The sequence below is a fragment of the Erinaceus europaeus genome, chromosome 12 (genome assembly GCF_950295315.1).
Source record: "Erinaceus europaeus chromosome 12, mEriEur2.1, whole genome shotgun sequence".
NCBI classification, from domain to species: Eukaryota; Metazoa; Chordata; class Mammalia; order Eulipotyphla; family Erinaceidae; genus Erinaceus; species Erinaceus europaeus.
The window spans coordinates 12912015-12934963 of NC_080173.1; the positions used below are offsets into that span (position 1 = coordinate 12912015).

The window sequence follows — 22949 nt, forward strand, 5'->3', positions numbered from 1 at the left end:
TCATTTGCAGACTTTAAAAAACTTTATTTTTAAAACTTTTTTTATTGTAAATAACTTTCCATGAAAAAAGGTTAAATTGCTCCATGGGGCAGGAGGGTGGATGTCGGATGGGACGAAGCCTGGGGGGCTCAGGGTGGAGCAAGACACTCGCCCCCACAAGTGCAGGCAGGGTTGGGGGTGACTCCCCCCCTTCCTGGTCCCAGAGGTTCTAGCAAGGTCTGAGTCCCTCCCAATTAAGCCTCAGCAATAGCTACACTCACTAAATTAGTCTTTCTGTTCCCCTCCCCTCCGCAGCTTCTGCCCCCAACACCCCAGCACCCCAACTCCCTGCTGCTCTCAACCCATTTGGGCTCCAAGATTAGGGATTTACACCCCCTGCCCTGCCTCCGGATATGGGATCAGAAGGCCGATGACCTGCTCTCCACCTTTACCTATCTCCTCTTGGGTCCCATCCCCCCCAGCCTCAACCCATCCAAGGCCAACCCAACCCCAGGGAGGCTTTGCCGGGAGAAGCCTCCAGGGCTTAATTTGCTGTCACTTAATTAGCATTTGTTGTACCTGGGAACTTTCTCTGGATAGAGACCTGGGGAGGGAAGTGGGGGAGCGAGCGGAGCTGGTGTAGTCTGTGGTGGCCATACTATATTCCTTAAGCCTGACCAGCGTCCTTCCAAGCCAGGTGCAGGGTCCCAAAGTGCAGGGTCCCCAGGGGCAGGGAAGATGAGGACCAATGAAACACTGTGTGTATGGGGGAGCCGGGAAAGGGAGGCAGTCATTTTGGTCCTGCACCCCCAGTTCTCAGACTCCCTGGCTTGAATCAAACAGGTGGTGGTGGGGGGTGGTGGTGGTGGTGGTGGTGGTGGTGTGGTCTCATAGAGTCAGCCTCTTGGGAGACCCTGTCTAGACCCGGCCCGGGGTGGGGTGGGGTGTTTGTGGCCCAGTGTTGGGGGGTAGTCTAGGCCCTGACTTGGGCGCAGTCCAGAGCTGGGGTGGGGCCTGGTCTCTTACAAGAAGGCGCCCACACTGGCCCAGTCTTGCAGCTCTGCGGCCAGGGTGGCGTCCCCGGCCTCAAAGAGTGGCTCGGGGGGCAGGCAGCCACTGCCACTCTCGTCCCAGGGGTGCTGCAGGAAGGATGTGGCCAGGAAGGTCTCATCGAAGTCCAGGCTGTCAGCGGCCTGATCTCCTGGCCCCCAGGTGGCGGGGCAGTCGATGTGGTGGCCATGGACGGTGAGGTCCACGTCTCCGTGTGAGGCAGGGCTCAGAGGGGGGCTCAGCTCCAGCGCCTCCAGGGTACCCAGCTCCCCACCCAGGGTGCCTGCATCAAAAATGGCCTCCCAGTCAAAGTTGCCCTTGAGGGGCTCCAGCTCGCTCTGCTCCTCTTGGGTGAGCAGCAGGGTGCTGGGGGCCCGCGGGATCTTAGCCACCCGTTTGGGCAGGGGCTGTTTGCGCTTGTGCCCCAGACGGCCCTCGCCGCTACCCCAGCCCGCATCCCCTGTGGCCTCCTCAAACTCCCGCAAAAGCTGCTGAGCCTCAGAGTTCACGGTCAGCGGCCCAGCCCAGGGGGCAGCGCTGGGCTCCTGCCGGGCCTGTCGGGCAAAGGCCGGGTGGATATGCACCGGGGGCAGCCGCCGCTTCTTGAAGGCCCCGCTCAGCAGCCGCTCTGCATACTGGGGGTCGATGCGCCAGAAGCCCCCCTTGCCCGGCTCATCCTTCTCGCGGGGCACTTTGATGAAGCACTTGTTCAGGGACAGGTTGTGGCGGATGGAATTCTAGGCAAGGGAGGGAGGAGAGAGAGGAAGGTGGGTGAGTGGCAGGGTGGGCAGTTGGGGGGCTTTCAGTGCTACCTGCAGACCCTCTGCCTCCCCTTTTCCTGATGGGGGAAGGGAGGCTGAGGGCACTGCTCTGGGACACCAGCCACAGGGCATCAGGAGCCAGGAGTGCTGTCGGGGGCTTTTGTTCCCTGTTGCTGGGATATCTGCCTGCTCAGTCATCTGAGTCCTGAGCTGCAGGGCGGCTCCCAGTGCCACCCCCCATTCCCTCTGTGGTCTCTGGCCAAAGGCCTCAGCTCCCCCAGGGCCTGGATCACTGTCTCCCTCTGCCCGGCCTGGTCAGTCCTCTCTGTTTGTTCAGCGAGGGAGGGGGCTGGTGGACCAGAGGGTGTGTGTAGGATGAAGTGTGTGTGTGTGTGTGTGTGTGTGTGTGTGTGTGTCGGGGGGCATCTGATGACTTTCCCTGTTTGTTGAGCCAGCTACTGGCCTGGGCCCTCACCTCCCAGGGCCCCTTCCTCCCACCCCTGCCCAGGAGGCCTCAGTTGATTATTACTCAGCCAAGAGCATAACCACTCAATCCTCAAGCCCAGTAGCTCCCACAGCCTGAGCTGCATAAGCCTGGGCAGGTGTGGGTCTCTGCTTTCTCACTGAAGCTGCGCACACAGCATTGCACCTGATAGTCCCAGGAGGACGGAGGACATCTTGGCCCGTCCCTTGGTGATATCCCAGGAAAAAGTCTAGGCTCTTGGGGTCCTCTGTCCCTAATTAGCTCCTAATCCTGATGGTCAGAGGCTCTTAGGGCAATGCCTGAAGCCTAAAATCTGTATCCTGCTCCGTTGTTCACTCACTCTTCCTCCCTAGATGGCATAGTGTGGTGGGGGGGCTGTGTGGCCTGGGGCCAGGACATTAGGGTGGGCACTGTCCCCTAGCAAGGCTGTTTACATGGCGGCCTGGGCTCCTTGGCTGCTCTGTGCCATGTTCTGGAGACTTGGAACCTGAAGCCAGAGCGGCAGGCAGAGCCCCTGTGGAAAGCACCTGGCTCAGGTAATTGTCCCCCCAGGGAGGGTGACTGAGAAGAGGGGGAGGAGTGGAGGCAGGAAACTGAGGAGGGGCTGAGTGGGGGGCTGGAACAGAGCCCTAGGAAGGCCCCCGAGCCCTCCATTAGGGCACAGTTGGCCTTCACACCTCATGGCACTCACTACCTCACCCTCACCCCCAGTCACACACAAAAAGGAAGGGGGTGGAGGTAGGGGGCCTCGACTTGGCGTCTGCTTCTGAGCTGGCCTAGATAAGCTGTCCTTGGGCTGGGCAATGTCTAGGAATTTGAAGTTCTGGCACAGCTGTGTGTCCCTCAGTCCACCCCCCTCCCCATGGGGCGTCCTGTCCACCAGAGCCCAGCCCTGGCCTTCGCGCTTTCCCACTCTGACCTGGCCTTCTGCATCCCCAGAGCCCTCTGGACACCCTCCTTTCCCCTCTGGAAGTCAAGGAGAGGCAGTTTCAAGCACTGGGCTCCCTCGAGGGCCTTCCTCCCTTCTGGGGCCCTGGCTGCACCCCGTCGAGAGGGAGCAGCGAGGGGGGCGGACAGGCAGCCCCACGCCCCCCCTACCTGCCAGGTGGGGTCAGCGTGGCGGAAGTAGCAGAAGTTGTCCGTGATCCACTTGTAGATGGCCGACAGCGTGATCTTGGTGGCCTTGCTGGCCTGCATGGCCATGCAGATGAGCGTGGCGTAGGAGTAGGGCGGCTTCACGTGCGGGTTGGTGGCGTAGTCCACGTCGTCGGGGGGCGGGGCCTGCAGCCCCGGGGCCGCGCTCCGCGACGTGCACGACGACGTGGGCTTGCCGGGCGTGTGCGGCTGCCCCAGGCAGGCGGGGTCGGCCGCCAGGGGGGACCCGGGCGCCGCCGAGCCGGGCACCTGGTGGTAGCCGTGGGGGTCAGTGTCCCCCGGGGGCAGGGCGGGGGCCTTGGCGTTGAGGATGGAGAACTCCTGCAGCCACTGCAGGCTGGTCAGGCTGTCGTCCAGGGCGTCGGGCTCCTCCAGGCCGCCCTCCAGCCCGGCCTCCTCCGCCGCTACGGCTCCCGAGAGGCGCAGCCAGTTCTCTGCCATGTCTGCGGGGACTCTCCGAGGGGGCGGTCAGCATCCACGGGCTGAGCCGAGCAGAGCCTAGGGCGACCCGCCGACCCGAGGCTCGGGTTACACCGCCTCCCGGGTGCGCAGTTCCATCCCGCGACGCGGGGGTCGCCGGCCTCCTCCGGGTGGGTCTGTGGCTCCTGCGGGGACCATGGCGGCGGGAGCTGAGCACCCTGCCCCCTGCGGGGACCATGGCGGCGGGAGCTGAGCACCCTGCCCCCTGCAGGCTCTTCTGTGCGTCGGGGCGGGGGGCTCCTCTAACCGCAGCCCGCAGCTACAAGAGCTTCCAGTGCCGGGTCTGGGCGAGCGCAAGGGGCCAGCCCCCCCCCAGCCCCCACCCCGTCCGCTTAGTTTTTCCTTTTTTAAGATTTTTTTCTTTCTTCTCCAGAAGAGATTAAAGGCATCTGAGGCTATTCCCCAACCCCCACCCCCGGGCAGAAAACCAGACGCCACCCCCCCCAACTCGTGTTTTGCAAAAGGGATAAGGGAGCCCAGAAGGGCAGTCCAGCAGGTGGTCTGATATTTGAAGGAGCCAGTCCGGATGGAGGAGGGAGGGTCACAGGTCACAGAGTTATGCGGACGGACTCTTAGTTACCCCTGAACTCCTAGGTGTCAGGCCCTGGACCCATCACTTCCATCGGAGAGCGAGGACCCGTGCCCCCTTTCCCGCCACCAGCGGCAGCCCGTCCCGTCGCTTACCCGGTTCAGAGCGCAGCCCGGGCCTAAGGAAGGTTCTGGAAGTAGTTCCTCCACCCCCCTGCGACTCTCTGGCCTCCGTTCGAGGGCTCCTCCAGCGTCTTTCTTCGCTCCCCCCTCCCGCCCGACGGCACCTATCTGAACGCCAGCGGCGGCCGGACCCGCAATAAGTAGCCGCTCGGAAGGCTTCTCCGGCTGCCATGGCGACGCCCCGCCCCCGTAAACAGCTTCCGTTGCTGCCATTGGCCGGCGCATCTCTATGGAGACCGCGAGCACCTGCCAGTCTCTCTGGAGCGCCTCCTTCTGCCGCGCTCCCTCGCGCCATCCCGCCCCGCGCATTCCCGCCCCAGGGCCGCGCGCAGGGATCCGTGCAGCGCGCGGCTCTGCGTTCCCGCCCGGCGCGCGGGGATCGAGGTTGGGCGCGGGCTCAAGCTCGGGAACCCTAAGCTTGGGGATGCTCTTTCCTCTGGGCTGCAGCCGCTTTTCCTCGCTTTTCTGCTGCCTGTCCTTCTCTCCTGACCCCGGGTGTCGTCTCCAGTGCCCGCTGGCAGGTCTGACTCTCCGATGCCACCTGCCGCTCGGGTCCGCAGCAACCACCGCGCCATCTCAGACACACCAAGGCCGGTCGGTAAGAGACTGCGCCCCCAGCCCTGTGCCCAGCAGGGAATCCTGGAAGCCGCCTAGCCAGAGGCTTTTGTGGAAGGGCTCTCATTCCTTTCCAGAGAGCTAAGGAAGCAGAGGCAATGAGTTAAGTTAAAAAAAGAAAAAAAAAATTCAGAACTTGCCAACTTTCATAAGTCATCTGTCAATTTCGTCAAACTTTTAGGTGACATGGAACAATTGATGTTAGACACCAGGGACTGACACTTCCTCAGTCTCCCTCCTCCATCAGCTTTGCCACTGCTCAATTATTGAGGAGTTGCAGTGTTGGGAGTTCTCCAGTTTTAAGAGCTGTGGAGAGACTGGAGGGGAGAGGACTCCATATTCCAGCCTCTGCCCAGGAACTGGAAGTCATACCACTTCCACCCAGGAGGACCATGTCCTTTTCTCTCCCTGGCCTGCTTCCACCTCTCCACTTACATTCTAGAGTAAGGAAATTATAGCATGCTGGAGAAAGCTGAACAGAAACCTTTACAAATAACTTAGGTGCACAGTTAAGAGCTCTCCTTCCCTTGTAAACAGTTTTATTTCATTTTGTAGAATCATGCAGCAATCCATAAATATTGCATCCTTGATGTCCCCATTGTCACGCACCCATGAGTGTACTCCGGGCCAGGGAGCTGGTGGGGCACATGGTAGCGCAACAGTGCACATTCACGCTTACACACATGCTTATAGCAGGTGTGCAGGCCTTAAAGTGAAGTGATTGGGTGGGCAGGGCACTAATTTCCCCCGGGGAGACCATGAAAGGATGTGGGTCTGTGGTAAGATGTCCTGGCATAGATGTCGCTGGGAAGGAAGGAAGGCTGTGAGAAGGCCTGACGGCCATGCCACCCACAGGCCATGGGACACAGATCAGGTGTGGCTTCCAACCAGTGAGAGGCTGGACCCCATCCCGATTTCCCCTTGGTCAACACCACCTCTGATGTGATGATGTATCAGGCTGAGGACCAGCCTGTTTGGGTGTGATAGTTATTATGCTTATCAAAGAGTCAAAGAGAAGAGAGGGAGGGAAGGGGCATCCACTGTTTGAAGGAAGCAGGAGAGAAGGGCCATCCCTAAGTCAGGTGTGTCTTTATTATGGAAGTGGGGTCTTCTATATCCTTGGATAGGCCCCTACCCCTAGTATGGAGTGTCATAGACCCTCCAGAAGGGACGGAGAGAATGTCCTCCCTTTATGCTCCTGTGGTGACTGTTTACCTGCACTGCTTTCATGTCCAGTGACACCACACTGTGAGTCACACTTGCTGTGAAAGGAAGCGGCTTTGTGCTGCAGCCCAGGCAAAACAGGGTCCCCACCGACTGGTGTCTCTGGGGATCAAATTTCCAGGAAATCAGGTTGAGGGGCATCATTCAAATCTTAACGGGGGTGTGCAATTGTGGAGGAGGGGACAGGAGCTAGCTTACTGGGTTGAACGCACACTTCACTATGTCCAAGGAGCCGGTTGGAGCCCCTGGCCACTACATGGGAGCACCTGCTGGGGAAACTCACACGTGGCGGAGCAGTGCTGTAGTGTCTCTCACTCTCTAAAAAAATTAAAAAATGAGTCTGCTGGGAATGATGGGATCATTCAGGCTTGGAGACCTCTGGTAGGAATAAATTAGGGAAAAAACAAACAAGAATGTAGAAGAAAAGAACGAATACTATAGTCTGCTTTAGGATCCTAAGAGGATGGATGTGGGGGCTTGGATCCAGGCTTGGCTCATGTCACATCTGTCAGGACAAGAGCTTCCCATGTCGTGAGGCAGTGTGACGGTCACTCCTGCTCAGCAATGCCAGTAAACCATGCCGATGGTGCAGGACCCCTGGGCACTGGACTCTTCGAGGCTGCTGGCCTTGGAACTGGCTCTGGAAGCCCTTCTAGGGTAATGAAGCCAGGTCTAAGACTGCCACACTCCAGCCTCATGGACCTAGCGGGTCTAAATCTGCTTCCCATTCTCATGCTCTGCCAGACAACTACCTTCTCCAAAGACATCAGGAGTAGCATATGAAATCTGCCGGGAGCGCCAGTGTTGAGGCGCACAGGGGTGGGGGGACTTGGGGGACATCCAGAACCACAGCTGCAGGTCCTGTGCAGCACTTCCCACCATTGTCCTTGGACTCTTGGGCACCCGTCTGGGAGTCTCTGGCCCATGCCTCTCTCAGCCTACATTTTCAACCACTAACAGAAGGGTACAGTGATGGGGGTGGGGTGGGGGTGTGTGGGATCAGAAGCCACCTGACAGTGAAGATGGAATGTCATTATATGTGACAGCTCCCGGCACAGGGCCGAGCACATCGGTGGTCACAGATGTGTTTCTGGATGTCACCTTAGGCTGGAGTCCCAGGCCTTCCTGAATGTGCCTGGTCAGGAGAAACCCTCCTACTTATGGGTTCTTAGACAAGAGGTCTCCTTCCTCAGCGGACACACAGGGCACAGGCCAGTCCTGTGACCCAATGCAAGAGCTGTTGTTTTCAACCAGTCACTGCTTCTCAAGTCTTGAAGAAAGGAAGGAAGCTCACGGTGCAGGATGGCTTTCCCATCTCAGGGGAGTCAGTCCCCACCCTGTCCCACCCCAGACTGAAGGCTTCTCACTGGTTATGATGTGTAGGAAAAGTGCCAGAAGGGTGGGTATTTGTATTGAAGGCCCTCAAACTGAGTCTTCTTGGTCTCTCGCCTAAGAAGAACACCGATGTCTAAGAAACTACCAGATGTGAATCTCAGCTCCCCCTGATAAACAGGAGCTGATGGGAACATTCCAGGGAGTCTCTGTCAAGGGTGTCACGAGCCACAGTTCATGGAGTGGTTTCAGTCCAGAAGGAGACGGAAATTTCCATTTCCTTCTGGATGGGAGGGATCATGGATGCAGGAGAGGCAGCTGGGAGGAGGAGCCAGCTATCCCCTGGGCAAAGTGTCCAAGTGTCTTGCTGGGATGCCCTGGAGGTCAGCGGTCCAGTGAGGTCAGGATGGAATGCAGGGACAGGAGGGAGGCCCTGGGCTGGGCTCTCAGATAGCCAGAGGGCCCCACACGTAGGGTCTGCTCTCTGGGTCCTCCAGGCTGCCAGACGACAGGCGCCTGCGCCGCATGTTCCTGCGACTGACAGCGTTGTCATCGGCCTGCCAGGCTCCTGGGGGAGAGAAAAGGGAGGTTTTAGGAGCCAGACCCTGGGCCAGGTCCAGATGGAGTCTCCAGCAGCAGGGCAGCACAGGAGATTGCACAGCTAGCAGGTGTGTGTGTGTGCGTGCGTGCGTGTGTGTGTGCGTGCGTGTGTGTGCGCGCGCGCGCGTGTGTGTTGTGTGTCCTGACACTCCTGGATGTGCACAAACGGTGAGTGAGAGAACCGGGGAGTGGCGTGGGGCCAGGTGCTTCTCCGGCCTCAGGAGTCACAGTCACTATGACCCACCGACAGAGAGGCACACAGGACATTCCTACTCCTGTGACCTCACCCTGCGATCCACTGTTTGTGTATATTTGGTTTTGAGGTTTGCCTGTGTGTTAGGGTAGATGTGGCGGGGGCACGGGTGTGGAGAGTGTGCTGACTTAGGCCCGAGCTGAGTGCACTGCGAGTCCAGGGAGGGCAGGAAGAGACCACTGCCCAGCTGGGTGCCGGTCGGGAGGGGAGTGGGCGGTGGCTCTAGCACCCCTCCTGTGCACCTGCTACTCTTTCATCACTTTCAGCAGTCCAGCAGCAGGAGGTGGGGTGTTGTTGGCTGATGTTACCAAGCCCAGGAGGTGCTTGCCTGAGAGCCTTGGGTCCCCTCAGGTATCACCTACTGAACTCATCATCACCCCCCACACACACACACACCCCATCTCCTCCTATACAAGGAACATCCTGTCCCGGCAAAAGAATCCAGAAACACTCCGGGTTCTTCTCTCTCCTCCACGCCCTGCACCTAGCTCAGCACCACTTGCTGTCTGGCCTGTACTGCCTCTGTCTAAGTCCAGTCAGAATGCCTAGCCTTCATTTTATATCACTGACTTGCTGGATTCCTGGGTGCCTCGCTTGGACCCTGGGTTTGCTCCTCTGTCATGTGGGAGGATGCTTAGTTACCAGCACCCCCCACCACCAAGCTCTCTTCCAGAGAGCCAGTCTCTCACCTGGAGTCCCCCATACTCTCCAGACAGCCAGTCTCTCGCCTGCAGCTCCCCATACTCTCCTCGGACTGGCTCTGTCCAGAGCAGCGAGGAACTCTGAGAGCAGGCTTCATTTAGGCTGCCCGCAAGCCCTTCTGTTATGAATCCCCTTACCCCTGAGCTGCAGTTCCCATAACCCCCTTTCACAGACCCCCAGCACAGTGAGTTCTGGAGAGCTCCACAGTGTTCCCCTCATTGCCTGTAGTACCACCCCACTTCTCACACTGTATGACACACTCAGTTTTCCCATTAGACTATAAGATCCCCTGGGCAGGGTGAGTGCTTAGCCTTTGGTGGGGGGGACTCATTTGGGGAGCACAGAACCTACTATTAGGGGGGTGGTGGTTCTTGAGCTCATGGGGTTCATGTTTGAAGAAGGTGACTCACAAAAGTCTGGGATCAGCCTCAGGCAGTCTAAGACTGGAAACCCTTTGGTGGTGGAAGCAGTGGCATTAAGTGGATACAAACTGCTTATTTCCCACGGATGTCCTGGCATGAGCATCCATCTAAGGTTCAAGTTAGGGAGGAGGAAGACCCCAGGGGAAGAGAAGTGAGTGGAACAAGAAAGTCTTAGGGATCTCTTGTGCCCACACAGAATCTGGGGCTTTCAGTTCTCTGGGGGCACAGGCATTGGAGACCTGGGTCAGAAGTGCTTTTTCCCCTCTAAGGGGGGCACTCTCTGTATGACAAGATGGGCAGAAGGCAATACTGTAGCCTTCTATGTTTGGAACCCCAAAAGAAAATGACTTTTTTGTTCATTGATATAGTTTGGTAGATCTCATACCTATTCCTCAATGTTTATGGGGCAGGACTCCGGAACTGCGGCTGTTCAGTAGGAAAGACCAAAAGCAAATGGTAAACAAGAGAGAGAAGACATACATGCATGCACAGAATAAAACATCACTGCCGCCTGGAAAGCGAGTCCTCACCAAATTCACACAAAGGCCTTGCTACCGATGCCACCACCCTAGAGGCCTTAGCCAGGACAGAAACTGGCTCCTTCTGAAACAGACTTTAGGCCTCAGATCTGGTCTCTACACTCCCTGGCATCTTGATACACTGTGTAGGGTAGGGAGTAGAGATCACAGGCTCTTTCCTTAGAAAATGATACCATGGAGTCCTGCCAGCTCTCTGCTTCCCTCCTCAAAGGGCAGGTCCTCAGCAAAGTGAGCTGGGCATGTTAGAAATGACTCCCCTTCCGGCCCACCTTTCAGGCGGAAGTGTAAGCCTGGAGACTGGCAACCCTCTGATGGTAGCTAGAGAGGTGGTTCAGTGGGCAGAGTGCAGGACTGAGCTCTGGAAGAGGATGTGCCAAATACTCTGGCATCTCTCTCATTAAAGAGGCAATAAGTAAATAAGCTTGAAACCCTTCGACGGCAACAGACAGAGGTATTTTCCACTCAGTTCCCATTTGGGGGGACTCAGAAACAGGAAGGTAAAGAGATGCCTCAGGTAGATTTGGGGTGCAGATCTAGGGAAATCCTGTACATTCCTTTCTTGCCTCTTCCAGACCACTAATTAGAGGGCTACAATCAAATGTCTTGTAGAAATGTCTCTCCAGGGGAAAGAGAACCAATCTTTCCTCAGTGTTAAGAAGTGTACGCTTTCTAGAGACCTCTTAGTCTTGGGTCATGAGGCTTGAAGAGAGGATATGGATGGAATTTCAGGCCTCCTTAAATACTTTATGATTTTACTCAATACGCCTATGCCTATACAATGCAACCATTAAAAAATATTTGGTGGCCTGGGAGGTGGCATAGTGGATAAAGCATTGAACTTTTGAGCATGAGGTCCTGAGTTTGATCCCTATGTCACATATGTCAGGATAGTGTTCTGGCTTTCTATTTCTCTCATGAATGAATATTAAAAAAATATTAATGGGAGGCAGGATAGAGTGGATAGAGTGCATGCCTGACCACAAGTGAAGCCTTGTGTTCATTCTCCAGCCCCACACGGGAACACCATAGAGAGCAGCAAAGGAAGCCCAAGGATGGCAGACCTATCCATCAGCAATAATGGCACATGCTCCAGAAATGGGTTTGTTCCCTGAAACTGTCTTAAAACTTATATATAGAGGGCCTGCCAGTGGTGCGCCTGGTTGAGCACACACATTACCATGCATAAGGACCCAGGTTCGAGCCCCTGCTTCCCACCTGCAGGGGTGACGCTTCACGAGTAGTGAAGCAGGTCTCTCCCTCTCTATCTCTCCTTCCCCTGTCAATTTCTCTCTATCCTATTCGATAAGAGAGAGAGAGAAGGAGGGAGGGGAAAATGGCTGTAGGAAGCAGTAAATTTGTAGTGCCGGCATTAAGTCCCAGTGGTAACTCTAGTGGCAAACTTAAATTATATATATATATTTATATATACACACATATATAGGCTGGGGAGGTGCCTCAGTACCCTCACATGTCTGAGACTCTGTGTTCAACCCTTGGCTACATTAACTTTATGTTTTTCCATAACATATGCTCCCTGGAGACTTTTCACATCATTATTGTGGTCCCTGACTTCCATCATACCATCCATGCATGTGATATGCCATCAAATCACTTGCAACTATACTGTCCCAGTCTGATCTTGTTATTCTACTGTGCTTACTACACTGTCCACTTAATTACTTCCTTTGAGAATCTTTCACCGGGGTCCAGAAACTTCTGAGGAGAGAGGTGAGGCAAGCAGGGTCCCCATGACCAGCGGTGACGCTGGCAACCCTCCCTAAAGGAAAAGTATCCCTGAGAGAGGGCAACACTCAACAGAGGGTTCAGAAGAGAGAGAAGCCAAGCCGGTTCTCTGACACTCCTGTCACAGGATGGAGTCTGGGCTGAGAGCTGAGTGTAAACGGGTCTATTCAATCCACTGGACACTCCTGTCACTAAGCTGGCAGACACTTCCAGAATGTTCCTAAGCACTGTGCTAACAGTGTGGCACTACTGGCAGAACCAAAGAAACACTCTACCAGGAGATCAGATGCATGGCCTCTCTCCTCTAAGGCCCCTGGAGCATTCTGGTGAGGGCCCAATGGTGAGCGCACCTCACGCTTGGACCTGACTCCCTTTTCTGATCATTGGCACCGGTGCTAGTTTCACATCTGGCCTGAAATATGGACTCAGATTAGCCCCAGAGGTGGCCATAAGGAACCCCAGGTTTCTCCCTTTCCTCTCTGTCTCGCTCCCCCTTATACAGCCCCACAAGCAGAATAAATACCAACAAGCTGGCTGGCTGGAGGGAGTTAGGAAGAGGAAGAAGTGGAAGGAATGCATAGTTTCCACAGGCATGATGAGCCGAAGCCACTTCCAACAGCTTCCTCTGTCAAAACGGGGGAGGGCTGGAAGCCCCTTGAGGAAAACTCTCTCTCTCGAAACCAAACGAGAGAACAGCCAGCAGATGAAGGGCAGAGATGTCCTCTTTCCTAGTGTCTGAAGACTGATTCCAAACAAGTCCTCCCCAGGACCCTTGCTGTAGAGCTTCCCCATTTTTGTGGAACAGGTGTTAATGTTTTCTCACAGGTTGTTTTTTTTTTTTTTTTTTTTTTTTAATTAGGAATGGAAAGCTGAGCAAGAGCCCCTCAGACGTGCGCACGCCCAGCAAGCTTAATGTCAGGGCACAGCATGGCCAGGGAGGACAGTGTTGGCACGGAGTGAACATGAACTTTCATACGAAGTCTGGATAACATGGATGAATTGAAAAATAAACAAACCAGACAGACAGATTCACACTGGGCAAAAAGATGTGAGAAACAAATGGACAGACAGAAGCAAGGTAAGGAGTGGGAAGGCAGGGAGTGAAGTATCCCCTGGACCCCAGCAGCTCAGGTCGGGACCTGAGCAGGCCAGCATTCCCTCCTCCGTCACCAGGCGTGAGAGGAAGGTGGGCTGACATTGCCTTTTTTGGCCTTGATGGCGATTAAGAGACCCGGGCTGGATCTTCAGGACAAACTATTAATAAACAGGAAGTGACAGAGCCCTTTGAAGGGCTGGAGAAAGCTCTCCTGAGAACTCCCACATCCTGTGTGGGGACCCAGGTTTCTCCCAGGCTGATGGAGAGTGGCAACCACTGGAGGCTGTGTCCCTCTGAAGCCTCTAGCCACTTCGCTGAGCGAGTAAAGCACTGGACCCGTGATGTGGCTGCCCTGAAGCTGAATAACATCAGGTGTGTTTAGGAGAGCAAGAGGGGCCATTTCGACCTAATCTACTCGGACATGACTTGGCGTTAGACAAGTGCTTTGTGGAGCCCCTGACTGAGTGCACGGAGGAGGAGGACAGAGTGCTTACAGTGTGATTAAACACAGGGCATTCATTCTCCTAGAGTCAGCTCAGCATTATGAGAAGCACTAAGGGGCAAGTTGAAGCCCTGGTCCAAATTAAAGTTAGAGCTCCCCAGAGCATAGTTGTCTTTGACCCTAGGCCTTCCCTTTGGGATCCAAATTAAAAAGTCCATTGCAACTGGCACCCCAAAGCTCACTGGATCAGAGTCACTGGCTGTGCAAGTTTTCCCCTGGTCCTAAGCTAAACATGCTCCTTCTGGAGAGGGTGGGTCTGGGTTCCCTTATCTAGGGTTCAGGCTACATTTCTGAGCCCTCTGAAGAGTGATAGTTGCCTTGCTTGTCCTGTTGATGGCAAGACCAGACCACCTGCCATGGGATCCGCAAGATCGTGATGGAGGGGGCTGGTCAGGCCATGACAGAAGAGAGGGCCCTATGCTCCTGTCTTCCTGCCCTAACGTTCTCAGTCAGAGAGCAAAGCTTGGGGGTTCTCTGAGGCCTCCTGTGTCCTTTCAGCAGTTGGCTTCTAGCCTCTTAGCACAGCCCAAGCCTTCTTGCAGGAACTGCAGGGCAGGAGAGGGGAGTCCCAGGGTGAGGGCAGGGGTGTGAGCAGGGGAGCGTCTCCCACCAAGTTCATGTTCAGCAGACTGCCACTCACCGGGTAAGCAGACCTCAGAGCACAGCTTATTGTCCAGTGCTTTCACGCTTGCGATGTCAAAGTCATTGTTATTGTCACACTCCATACCTAGAAATGCGCATGTCCTCTGGCCTGTAACGGAGTGAATGCAGTTAGAGAGGGGCTGGCTGTATTTTTTTCTCTGCTTTGCTGTCCTTAAAAATAAAAGTCTTAAGGATGGAGACAAAAAAAATAAAATCATATGTTAAAAAAATGACAATAATTAAGTGGGTAAAGAGTGGACAAAAAAGGAATCAGATTGTGTGGGCATGTTTGGTGTTCTCACGAAATCCTGCCTATCTCCCTAACTGGTGCCTGTCCAGTTACTATTCTGTGGTGGATACGACCACTGGGGACCCACTGGAGATGGAACTTGGGCTTCATAGATAACTATCGCCCAGCCATAGAGCTGGGTCGGAGACAAGGCTAAGGGGAGTCTGGCTGGGGAAAGCCAGAGAGAACCAGGAGTGAGGGTACCCTGCTTCTACTGTGTGTGTGAGAGCATGCTGGTGTGTTTATGAGCACAAGGCTCTGCCAAGTGATAAATGTATCAAATGATGAACTGTCTTAGGTCACAGAATTTAGCTGATCAAATCAGAATCGCTACATTCACAGGAGGATGATTTGTGCCGACAACTTGCCACTTTGCATATGTTTTAAGCGACCGGACAGAAACCTACAGACATGTATGAGAAGGGGAAAGGTTTATAAGCTCTCCCTCCCCCAAGTTCCCCCTCCCAACTTTCTTTTCTTAGTGGGAGGGAAAGAAGAAAACATAATCTACTGGAAAGTCAGACTGAAACCACTAGCCCCACCCTGCACTTTTTTAGGAGCAAAGATTCTATGGGGGGGGGGGATTCATAAGGAACTACTTGGGAGCCTGGAGCACTGATGACATCAACCGAGTGTGAAGCTCCCAGCCCCTCCTTCAGGGCCACTTGGCCAGGCGAGAGTGGCCCAAACTTGCATGCACAACCCCTGGAACTGCCCAAGCAATGGCCAGCGCTAAAGCAGAAGCGACTTGGATGACATCTGCATCCAGCTGGGGTCCAGGTGTGCTTTGGAGGTGGCCTTCTGGGGGACACACCTCAGAGCAGCAGAGGGAAGACACACCAGCTCCTGGAACTTGTGGTTTCCATTCTTGGGTGTGATGGTCCCCATCCCACCCTGTCTTTCTACTTCCTCTACACATCATTCCATCTCTTCTGACCTTGATAGAAACAAAGTTCTTCCAACTGAAGATGTTACTGAGGTGTGAATTGTGATAAAGATAAGGTGTTAAGAAAGCCTGCAAGACACCTGTCCATACTAGGCAGCTTAATGTCCTTTGGCCAACACCTCACTGTGCCGCGGGCTCCTCTGAACACTCAGCTGTTGTTGCTGACACAGAACCCAGCCGACAGTCTAATAGTCCTTGTTGCCAAATGGAGGCGACTGTTTAGTTGTGGCTGCTAAAACCCAGGGCTACTGGAGTAGTTTGGTGGGACTCAGCTGAGAGGCTGAAGCAGGAAGGCAGGTGTGGGAGCTGCCCAAGAAGCTCCAGGAGGGACTGGATGTAAAAGCAGCACTCTATGCACCTTGGAGGGCATCTGCCCCCTGACGGCCTGAGCTCTGAGTTCCAGAAAGAGCTGGGCAGGCCACAGAGGTCCTCAAATACCCTGCCTGTGTTGATTATATTCTGTCAAGACCACCTTTCCCAACAGTCACACAGTGGAGTATGGCTCCCCCAGGTTAGACCAGTGCCCCTCTGTACCTTTTAAGTCTATAAAGGAAAGAACTACAGTAAAAGGGAGCAAAAGACCAGGTCTTTTACCATCTTCCTGTGTGGGTGATCCATCCTCCTCTTCTATGACGTCATTTCCCTAGGACAGAGGGAAGGTGTGATGAGACTGTGAGGCAGTTAAGTGATTATGTAGATGGACTGGAGACAGCCCATCATCCCAGCACTTCCTGACTTCAGGCGGCTTGCTAACCACACACTTCTTATCCGTGGCTGAGGTGCCTGGGAGGCTGAGCTGAGGTAGGCTTTGCTTGGCGAGGTAAGACTGGCCTGTCAGGTACCAGGCTAAGGCACAGATGACACAGATGGTCACTGGGAATGTCGGGGATAGCCTTGGCAATAGTTTAACTTATAATGCTTCTCTATGGCGGAAATAAAAGTTGTCAAATGGCCGTAAAAACTCTCAGAAGTCCCTTAGGATAGCAAACCCATTACTGGTACTGGTGCTCCTTTGAGAGTAGTGAACTCAAGAAAAGGGTCCAGGGTCCTCACTGAGCTGGGCAGCTCAGACACTTCCTGCACTCCTCTCCATCAGGGCACTCCTGGTTGCCCCACCTGAAGGGGCTTCTGGGTGGGTACAGAGTGTGGGAACAGGCAGAAACCAAGTGTCCCCAGTGCCAGGAATGCCTGTGACGTTGTCATCCTGTGTAAACACTAGGTGGAGGAAGGGCTCATTTTCAAAGCCCAGGTCTGACTGGAAGAGTCCCTGAACTCACTCCATGTTTGCTGCACCGACAGCAGCACCTGCTGCTAATCAGACTGCAGCGACAGGCTAGAGCGCACAGTCGCGCTTCCTCTGCTCCAGCTCTGAAGGATGCCCCCCCCCCCCCCCCGTGGGTCCCTTTGTGCAAAGGGACAGCTTGCTGCTGATTGGCTGCTGCCTCTGTGTTACCTCTGCATCCTGCTCTTCAGCGGGTCCAACAAAGTTGCGGTCTGGAGACACCACTGGCATCATCTGCTGAAGAACCACAGCCGTCAAGACACCACTGCTCTCCCACCCAACTCGAGGCACCTCAGGACTCCGGGTGGAGTGGAATCTGAGGGGGCTCCCATGACGTGCCCTGCTCCTGGCTTTCTGAGGCCCTCCTTCCTTCTGAAGACCTTGGCCCTAACCCCTTGGGACACATGTGCAGGGCACAGAGCAGCACGGACATCCCAAAGCCCCAAGCTCACCTCTCCTTCTTCTGAGGGGGCCCTGCTGGCAGCCAGAGGAGAGGGGAGGGCTTCTCCCTCCTCTTCAGTGCCCGGAGCAATGTAGGAGCCAGACATAGAGGAGACGGTGTCAGTGCTGATCTGGGAGTGCTGGCTTTGGGAGGACACCATGGACATGACCGACTGGGCCAGACTGCTGCTGGCAGGGTCTTTGGAGGGAGGAGTGGAAGGAAGGACATAGAGGTCAGGTCTGCTTCCTCTTCTTAGGAACTAGATAAGGAATAGAGCTCCCTGCCTTCACTAAGATTATTGAGGCTTTCCCTTGCCTTCATGTACAAGGGCTTAATTAATTATTTCTGGGCACTAGGGGCTGAATCCAGAGCCTCAAAGCTAGAAGGCATGTACTCTACCACTGGGCTACATCCTGGTCATATCAGGGGTTTAGATTTTTAGTCTTTTCAAGTTCTGCTCCTTTACAGTTCAGACCCCAGAGATCAATCTCAAGGAGAGGGATTTGCTTCTTCTCTGTGACACTGTTGAAGGGAAACCTTCCATCTACAGGCCTGGGACCAAATGGGGTGAGTGATTCTCTCTTAGTTCAGACGTAAGACAGCTGTGCTTTGTCCTCTGCTAGTCCTGCAGTCTAGGTATTGTTCACTTGCTGCCCCAGGTCATTTCTTGGGGAACTACAAGGAGCTCTGTGGCCTAGGCCAAGGGGAAGAATGTGGGACTATCCCCTGTCCCCCCCCCCCCCCACATACCTTCTGGGGAGGAAATGGTGGAGGAGAGAGGCGTCCCAGTGCAAGACGACTGGTCAATGGCTCCTGAAGATGACATTGTAAGGTTCTCACTTTCTGGAGTGACACCACACTCCTAGGGGAAGACACAGAGGGTAAGGCAGTGAGCACAGGTCATACATACCAGAGGAAGGGTGTCAGGGGGCTGTAACCCGGATTAGGAGGAAGAAGGGGGGCACCAGGAGGGCCCGAGGCCTCTGTGAGAGCTAGCAGTGTGTGGAGACAGGCGGGTTCCCTCCAGCCTCGCCCGGAGCTGTCTCCCAGGGGAGGTGCCAGCTTTAGTCAGCGCAGTCTGCTGAGGGACAGCATCTGTTGGCCACACAAAGACTGCAGCTCCGGTGACACAGGTCACTCAGCAGCTGTGACACAGGAACACCCCAGGTCTCCCCAGGGTTATAAGCAGCTTTCCTTCTGAAGGGAAAGAATACATAACCAGCAGAGGCCTCACTGCCTGCCGGGCATGTCCACTTACTGCTGGACTCATTCCAGCTCAATCCAGCGACACAAACAGGAGCTCAGCACCCACAATGCACTCCAGAAACCCTGCTCTGCCCTCCGAAACACAAGATCAGTGCCCCATTTCAGGCAGAGGCACGAGCCTATGACTCCCTTGGTCTCTCCTCCAGGATGTCCCCGTGTCGGACCCTGCCCTCAATGATGTCTTCCTGAAGCCGGGCTCTCAGTGACCACCCACCCACTAGGATCCCCAACTTTGTGCCATGATTTGTACTGTTCCTCCCAACTGTAATGTTTCCAACACAACTAGACTCAAATGCTCCTCCTCCGCAGCATGTTTTCTGGCCTCCTCCTCTCATGACAGCTTTGCCATCTCTACTTCAGCACTTAGTTTTCTGTAGCTAAAAGTTATTCATTATTTCATTCATCCCTTCAGCAAATACTTCCCGAGAAACCCTCTGTCCAGAGACCTTGTGGTTCAGGTAAGTGTCCTGTCTGCAGGGAACATGAGCTTGAAGGTCAAAATCCACTCTGTCACCTCTGACTGCTCCACTGTCTGGTTCATCCCCTCACTGAGAGGAGGTGCCTCTGACTTCTGGAATAGTCTGTGAGGGATGCTGTGGTGGCAACCTCCCCCCGCCACCCCATTTCTGCACAGTGACTCCCACACAGCCCTGGGGTTTGCTGCCTGCACTTCCCGTGAATAGAACCTCTCTTCCCAGGCATCTGCATATTCTACATTCTCTTCCACATCTTTCTTTTTCTCCTTCTCCTTCTCCTTCCCCTTCTTCTTCTTCTTGCCACCAGGGTTATTGCTGGGGCTTGGTGCCTGTACTATGAATCCATTTATTATTTTTTAATTTTAATATTTATTTATTTTCCCTTTTGTTGCCCTTGTTGTTTTTCATTGTTGTTGTAGTTATTATTGTTGTTGTTATTGATGTCGTCATTGTTAGATAGGACAGAGAAAAATGGAGAGAGGAGGGGAAGACAGAGAGGGGGAAAGATAGACACCTGCAGACCTGCTTCACTGCCTGTGAAGTGACCCCCCTGCAGGTGGGGAGCCGGAAGCTCGAACCAGGATCCTTAAGCCAGTCCTTGCACTTTGTGCCACATGTGCTACCACCCGACTACTCCTGTAGCCATTTTTTTTCCTCCCCTATTTTTATTAGATAGGACAGACGGAAACTGAGAGGGGCGGAGGAGATAGGGAGAGAGAAAAGTGAGACAACTGCAGACCTGCTTCGCAGCTCATGAAGTGTCTCCTCTGCGGGGGAGGGGGGGCCGGGGCTCAAACCCAGGTCCTTCTGTATGGTAGTGTGTGTACTTAACTGGGTGTACCACCACCCAACACTTTTTTTTTAAAGCCGGCAGCCCCTACCTCTAAACTCCATACTCCTTCTCTCACCCCATCTGCCATACGGTTCCCAGTTCTATCTAGACACACATTTCTTTTTAATTGGTTTGCAAAATATTTATTTTATGTATTACATATGAGAGAGAGTTTCACGCGAAGTAGAGAGAAGGAGAGACAAGCCAGAGCACCACTCTAGGCCATGTGGTGTTGGGGACCAGGAGCCTCAGGGCACAGATGGCCAGTGTTCTATCACCACTCTGGGCCATGTGGTGTTGGGGACCAGGAGCCTCAGGGCACAGATGGCCAGTGCTCTATCACCACTCTGGGCCATGTGGTGTTGGGGACCAGGAGCCTCAGGGCACAGATGGCCAGTGTTCTATCACCACTCTGGGCCATGTGGTGTTGGGGACCAGGAGCCTCAGGGCACAGATGGCCAGTGCTCTATCACCACTCTGGGCCATGTGGTGTTGGGGACCAGGAGCCTCAGGGCACAGATGGCCAGTGCTCTATCACCACTCTGGGCCATGTGGTGTTGGGGACCAGGAGCCTCAGGGCACAGATGGCCAGTGTTCTATCACCACTCTGGGCCATGTGGTGTTGGGGACCAGGAGCCTCAGGGCACAGATGGCCAGTGTTCTATCACCACTCTGGGCCATGTGGTGTTGGGGACCAGGAGCCTCAGGGCACAGATGGCCAGTGCTCTATCACCACTCTGGGCCATGTGGTGTTGGGGACCAGGAGCCTCAGGGCACAGATGGCCAGTGCTCTATCACTACTCTGGGCCATGTGGTGTTGGGGACCAGGAGCCTCAGGGCACAGATGGCCAGTGCTCTATCAGTTGAGTTATTTCCCCTACACTTTTCCTCCTGTCTTTTGTGTCCATCCAACTCCTACTCTCAGAATATAAACTCCTAAGGGCAAGGACTCATAGTTTCCCCTGCTGCATATAAATTAGTACTGGGTGAATAATACAGGCTTAATATATTATTACTTATTTAAATATTATTAGTGACTTAATATTGATTTACAAAATTATAAGACAATAGGGGTATAATTTCTTGCCATTCACACCACAAGTTCTGTATCCCCAGTCCCTCCACTGGGAGCTATGGCAGTTCTCCCAAGATTGCAGATATGGGTTGACTATTATTTCTACAATTATCTGTCTATACTTAATACATTTTCCCCCCTATGACTATAGTCACACCTACACCTATCACTACTTCCAAATATCCTTCCTTTTTCCCCCTCTTCTCTCTCCAGGTCCCAGTGGAGTTGGAGTTCAGAGCCCTCTGGTCATCTTCCTCTGTCATTTTTCCCCCTCGGGGAATATGGGCCAAATTCTTCTGGGGGTAGAGAAGGTGGGAGTTCTGGCTTTTGCAACTGATTCTCCATTGGACATGGATGTTGGCAGGTGGATCTATGTTCCCAAGGGCTTAATATTTTATTCAAAGGATTAACCTAAAGGAACCTTTGTGCTCTCTCTGACAGTGTTCGAGCTGCACCTACTAGATGGACAAGCAGCTCCTGCTAAAGGGGCTTGCAGATGGGCAGACAGAGCCGGAGCCTAACACCCAAGAAAGAGAAGGACGAGAATGTACACTACCTCTCCAAGATGCTGGGCTGACGGCTGCTGGGAGAGGTGCGTCTCAGATTCACTGCAGGAGCGTTCATCTTCCTCTTCATGCAGCACAGAGGAATTCTGGGAAATGGACCTGAAGAAGTCCCAAGAGAAAGCATTTGTAGCCAATATCCATTTAAGAAGGAAACTGTCAGGGGCTTGGGAGGTGGCTTGGTGGGTACAGCATATGCCCTCTATTGCTTGAGGCCTGGGCTTAATCCCTGACACCATAAGGGAGCACCATGGACAGCACCAAAGGAACTCCATCATGAGTGGTTAACTCTTGCTTTTTCAAGACATAGAATAAAAACTGGGCCAGGGAGGTGACATAACAGTACAGTACACACATGAAGGCTTAGGTTCACCGCTCAGCTCTGAGTTAAAAAAAAAAGAAAAGGGGGAGTCGGGCTGTAGTGCAGCGGGCTAAGCGCAGGTGGCGCAAAGCACAAAGACCGGCATAAGGATCCTGGTTTGAACTCTGGCTCCCCACCTGCAGGGGAGTCGCTTCACAGGCGGTGAAGCAGGTCTGCAGGTGTCTATCTTTCTCTCCCCCTCTGTCTTCCCCTCACTCTCTCCATTTCTCTCTGTCCTATCCAACAATGACAACAACAATAATAACTACAACAATAAAACAACAAGGGCAACAAAAGGGAAAAAATAAATAAAATAAAATAAAATAAACTTAAAAAAAAGGGTGGGGGATAACTAAGAAGGAAGGTGCTGTATACTTATGAGCAAGACTTTATGGGAAGAAGAGGACTGAGGGGGACCACAAGGGGAATCCCAAAGTTGAAAGAGGACTAGCAGGTGGGAGAGGTCACCAGGAAGGGGCTAAGACCTCTTCAGGTGTTAGAAAATTTAAGTTTTACCTTTAGCTCCTTCAGTAACTGGTATCTGAACATGTGAGGTAACCCCTGCCCCTGTCTCCCCCCCAAAAAGCAAACAAACACCCCACCCACATAAACACTGACATTTTAGGGTCTTAACGTTCCCACCTACTAAGCACACTTTTTTACTCTGCCACACAAAACGCCTTACAGCTTGCACTCTGTTGGGCTCAATGCTTGAGAGGAGGGTAGGAGACTGTCCACCCAGCAGAGCACACGCCTTGCTGTGTGTGAGACGCCACCCTGAAGCTCTGTCCCCACTGGGAGCACTGCGCTGGGGGAGCTCCCTGGGTGACGGGGTGGTGTTGTGCTACCTCTCCTTCTGTCTCTCTCTCCTTCCCCCTCTCAGAGAAATGAAAGAATGAAAAAAAAATTGGGCTGGGGAGACTACGTAGAGGTGGCATTGATGAAGCCCTGGGTTCATTCCCCTATGCTTCATGGAATAATAAAAAAATAAATAAATGCTTAAGAGATGCCGACTGCAAGGTTCCTTTAGTCTTCAGACCTAGCCACACTTTCCAGGCCCCTAAATGACCCTATTAATGCTACCGTCCTGTGACTTGCCTCTTACCCTCCCCCCAAATAATGCATGA

The 22949-nt window shown here is 53.9% G+C and overlaps 2 protein-coding genes and 1 long non-coding RNA gene across 8 annotated transcripts in view; 1 reads left to right on the top strand and 2 right to left on the bottom strand.

Annotated features, from left to right (window-relative positions):
- Positions 1-3: 3 nt before the first annotated feature.
- On the bottom strand, positions 4-4813 carry FOXJ1 (forkhead box J1). Its single transcript, XM_007536743.3, has 3 exons — positions 4594-4813; positions 3373-4034; positions 4-1766 (listed from the first exon to the last, which is right to left on the bottom strand). Exons 2-3 carry the CDS (start codon positions 3868-3870, stop codon positions 1002-1004), a joined length of 1263 nt encoding a protein of 420 aa, XP_007536805.1. The 5' UTR covers positions 3871-4034; positions 4594-4813; the 3' UTR covers positions 4-1001.
- A 160-nt stretch (positions 4814-4973) lies between these two features.
- Positions 4974-21473, top strand: LOC132541844 (uncharacterized). Its single transcript, XR_009552935.1, has 3 exons — positions 4974-5218; positions 12910-13128; positions 21340-21473. It is a non-coding gene; the product is annotated as an uncharacterized LOC132541844 (long non-coding RNA).
- Positions 5758-22949, bottom strand: part of RNF157 (ring finger protein 157) — a 107505-nt gene continuing 90313 nt past the window's right edge. Inside the window, exons 13-20 of one of the 6 annotated variants that reach the window (XM_060202802.1) lie at positions 21455-21563; positions 18000-18111; positions 17260-17447; positions 16979-17044; positions 16120-16168; positions 14376-14399; positions 10154-10194; positions 5758-8359 (exon numbers count right to left, since the gene is read on the bottom strand). In XM_060202802.1, the coding sequence (XP_060058785.1) occupies positions 10154-10194; positions 14376-14399; positions 16120-16168; positions 16979-17044; positions 17260-17447; positions 18000-18111; positions 21455-21563 (589 nt within the window). In that variant the 3' untranslated portion in view covers positions 5758-8359. Of the gene's footprint in view, positions 8360-10153; positions 10195-14288; positions 14400-16119; positions 16169-16978; positions 17045-17259; positions 17448-17999; positions 18112-21454; positions 21564-22949 lie in introns of all 6 variants that reach the window. The other 5 variants (XM_060202799.1, XM_060202800.1, XM_060202801.1 and 2 more) reach the window with 5 other exon arrangements.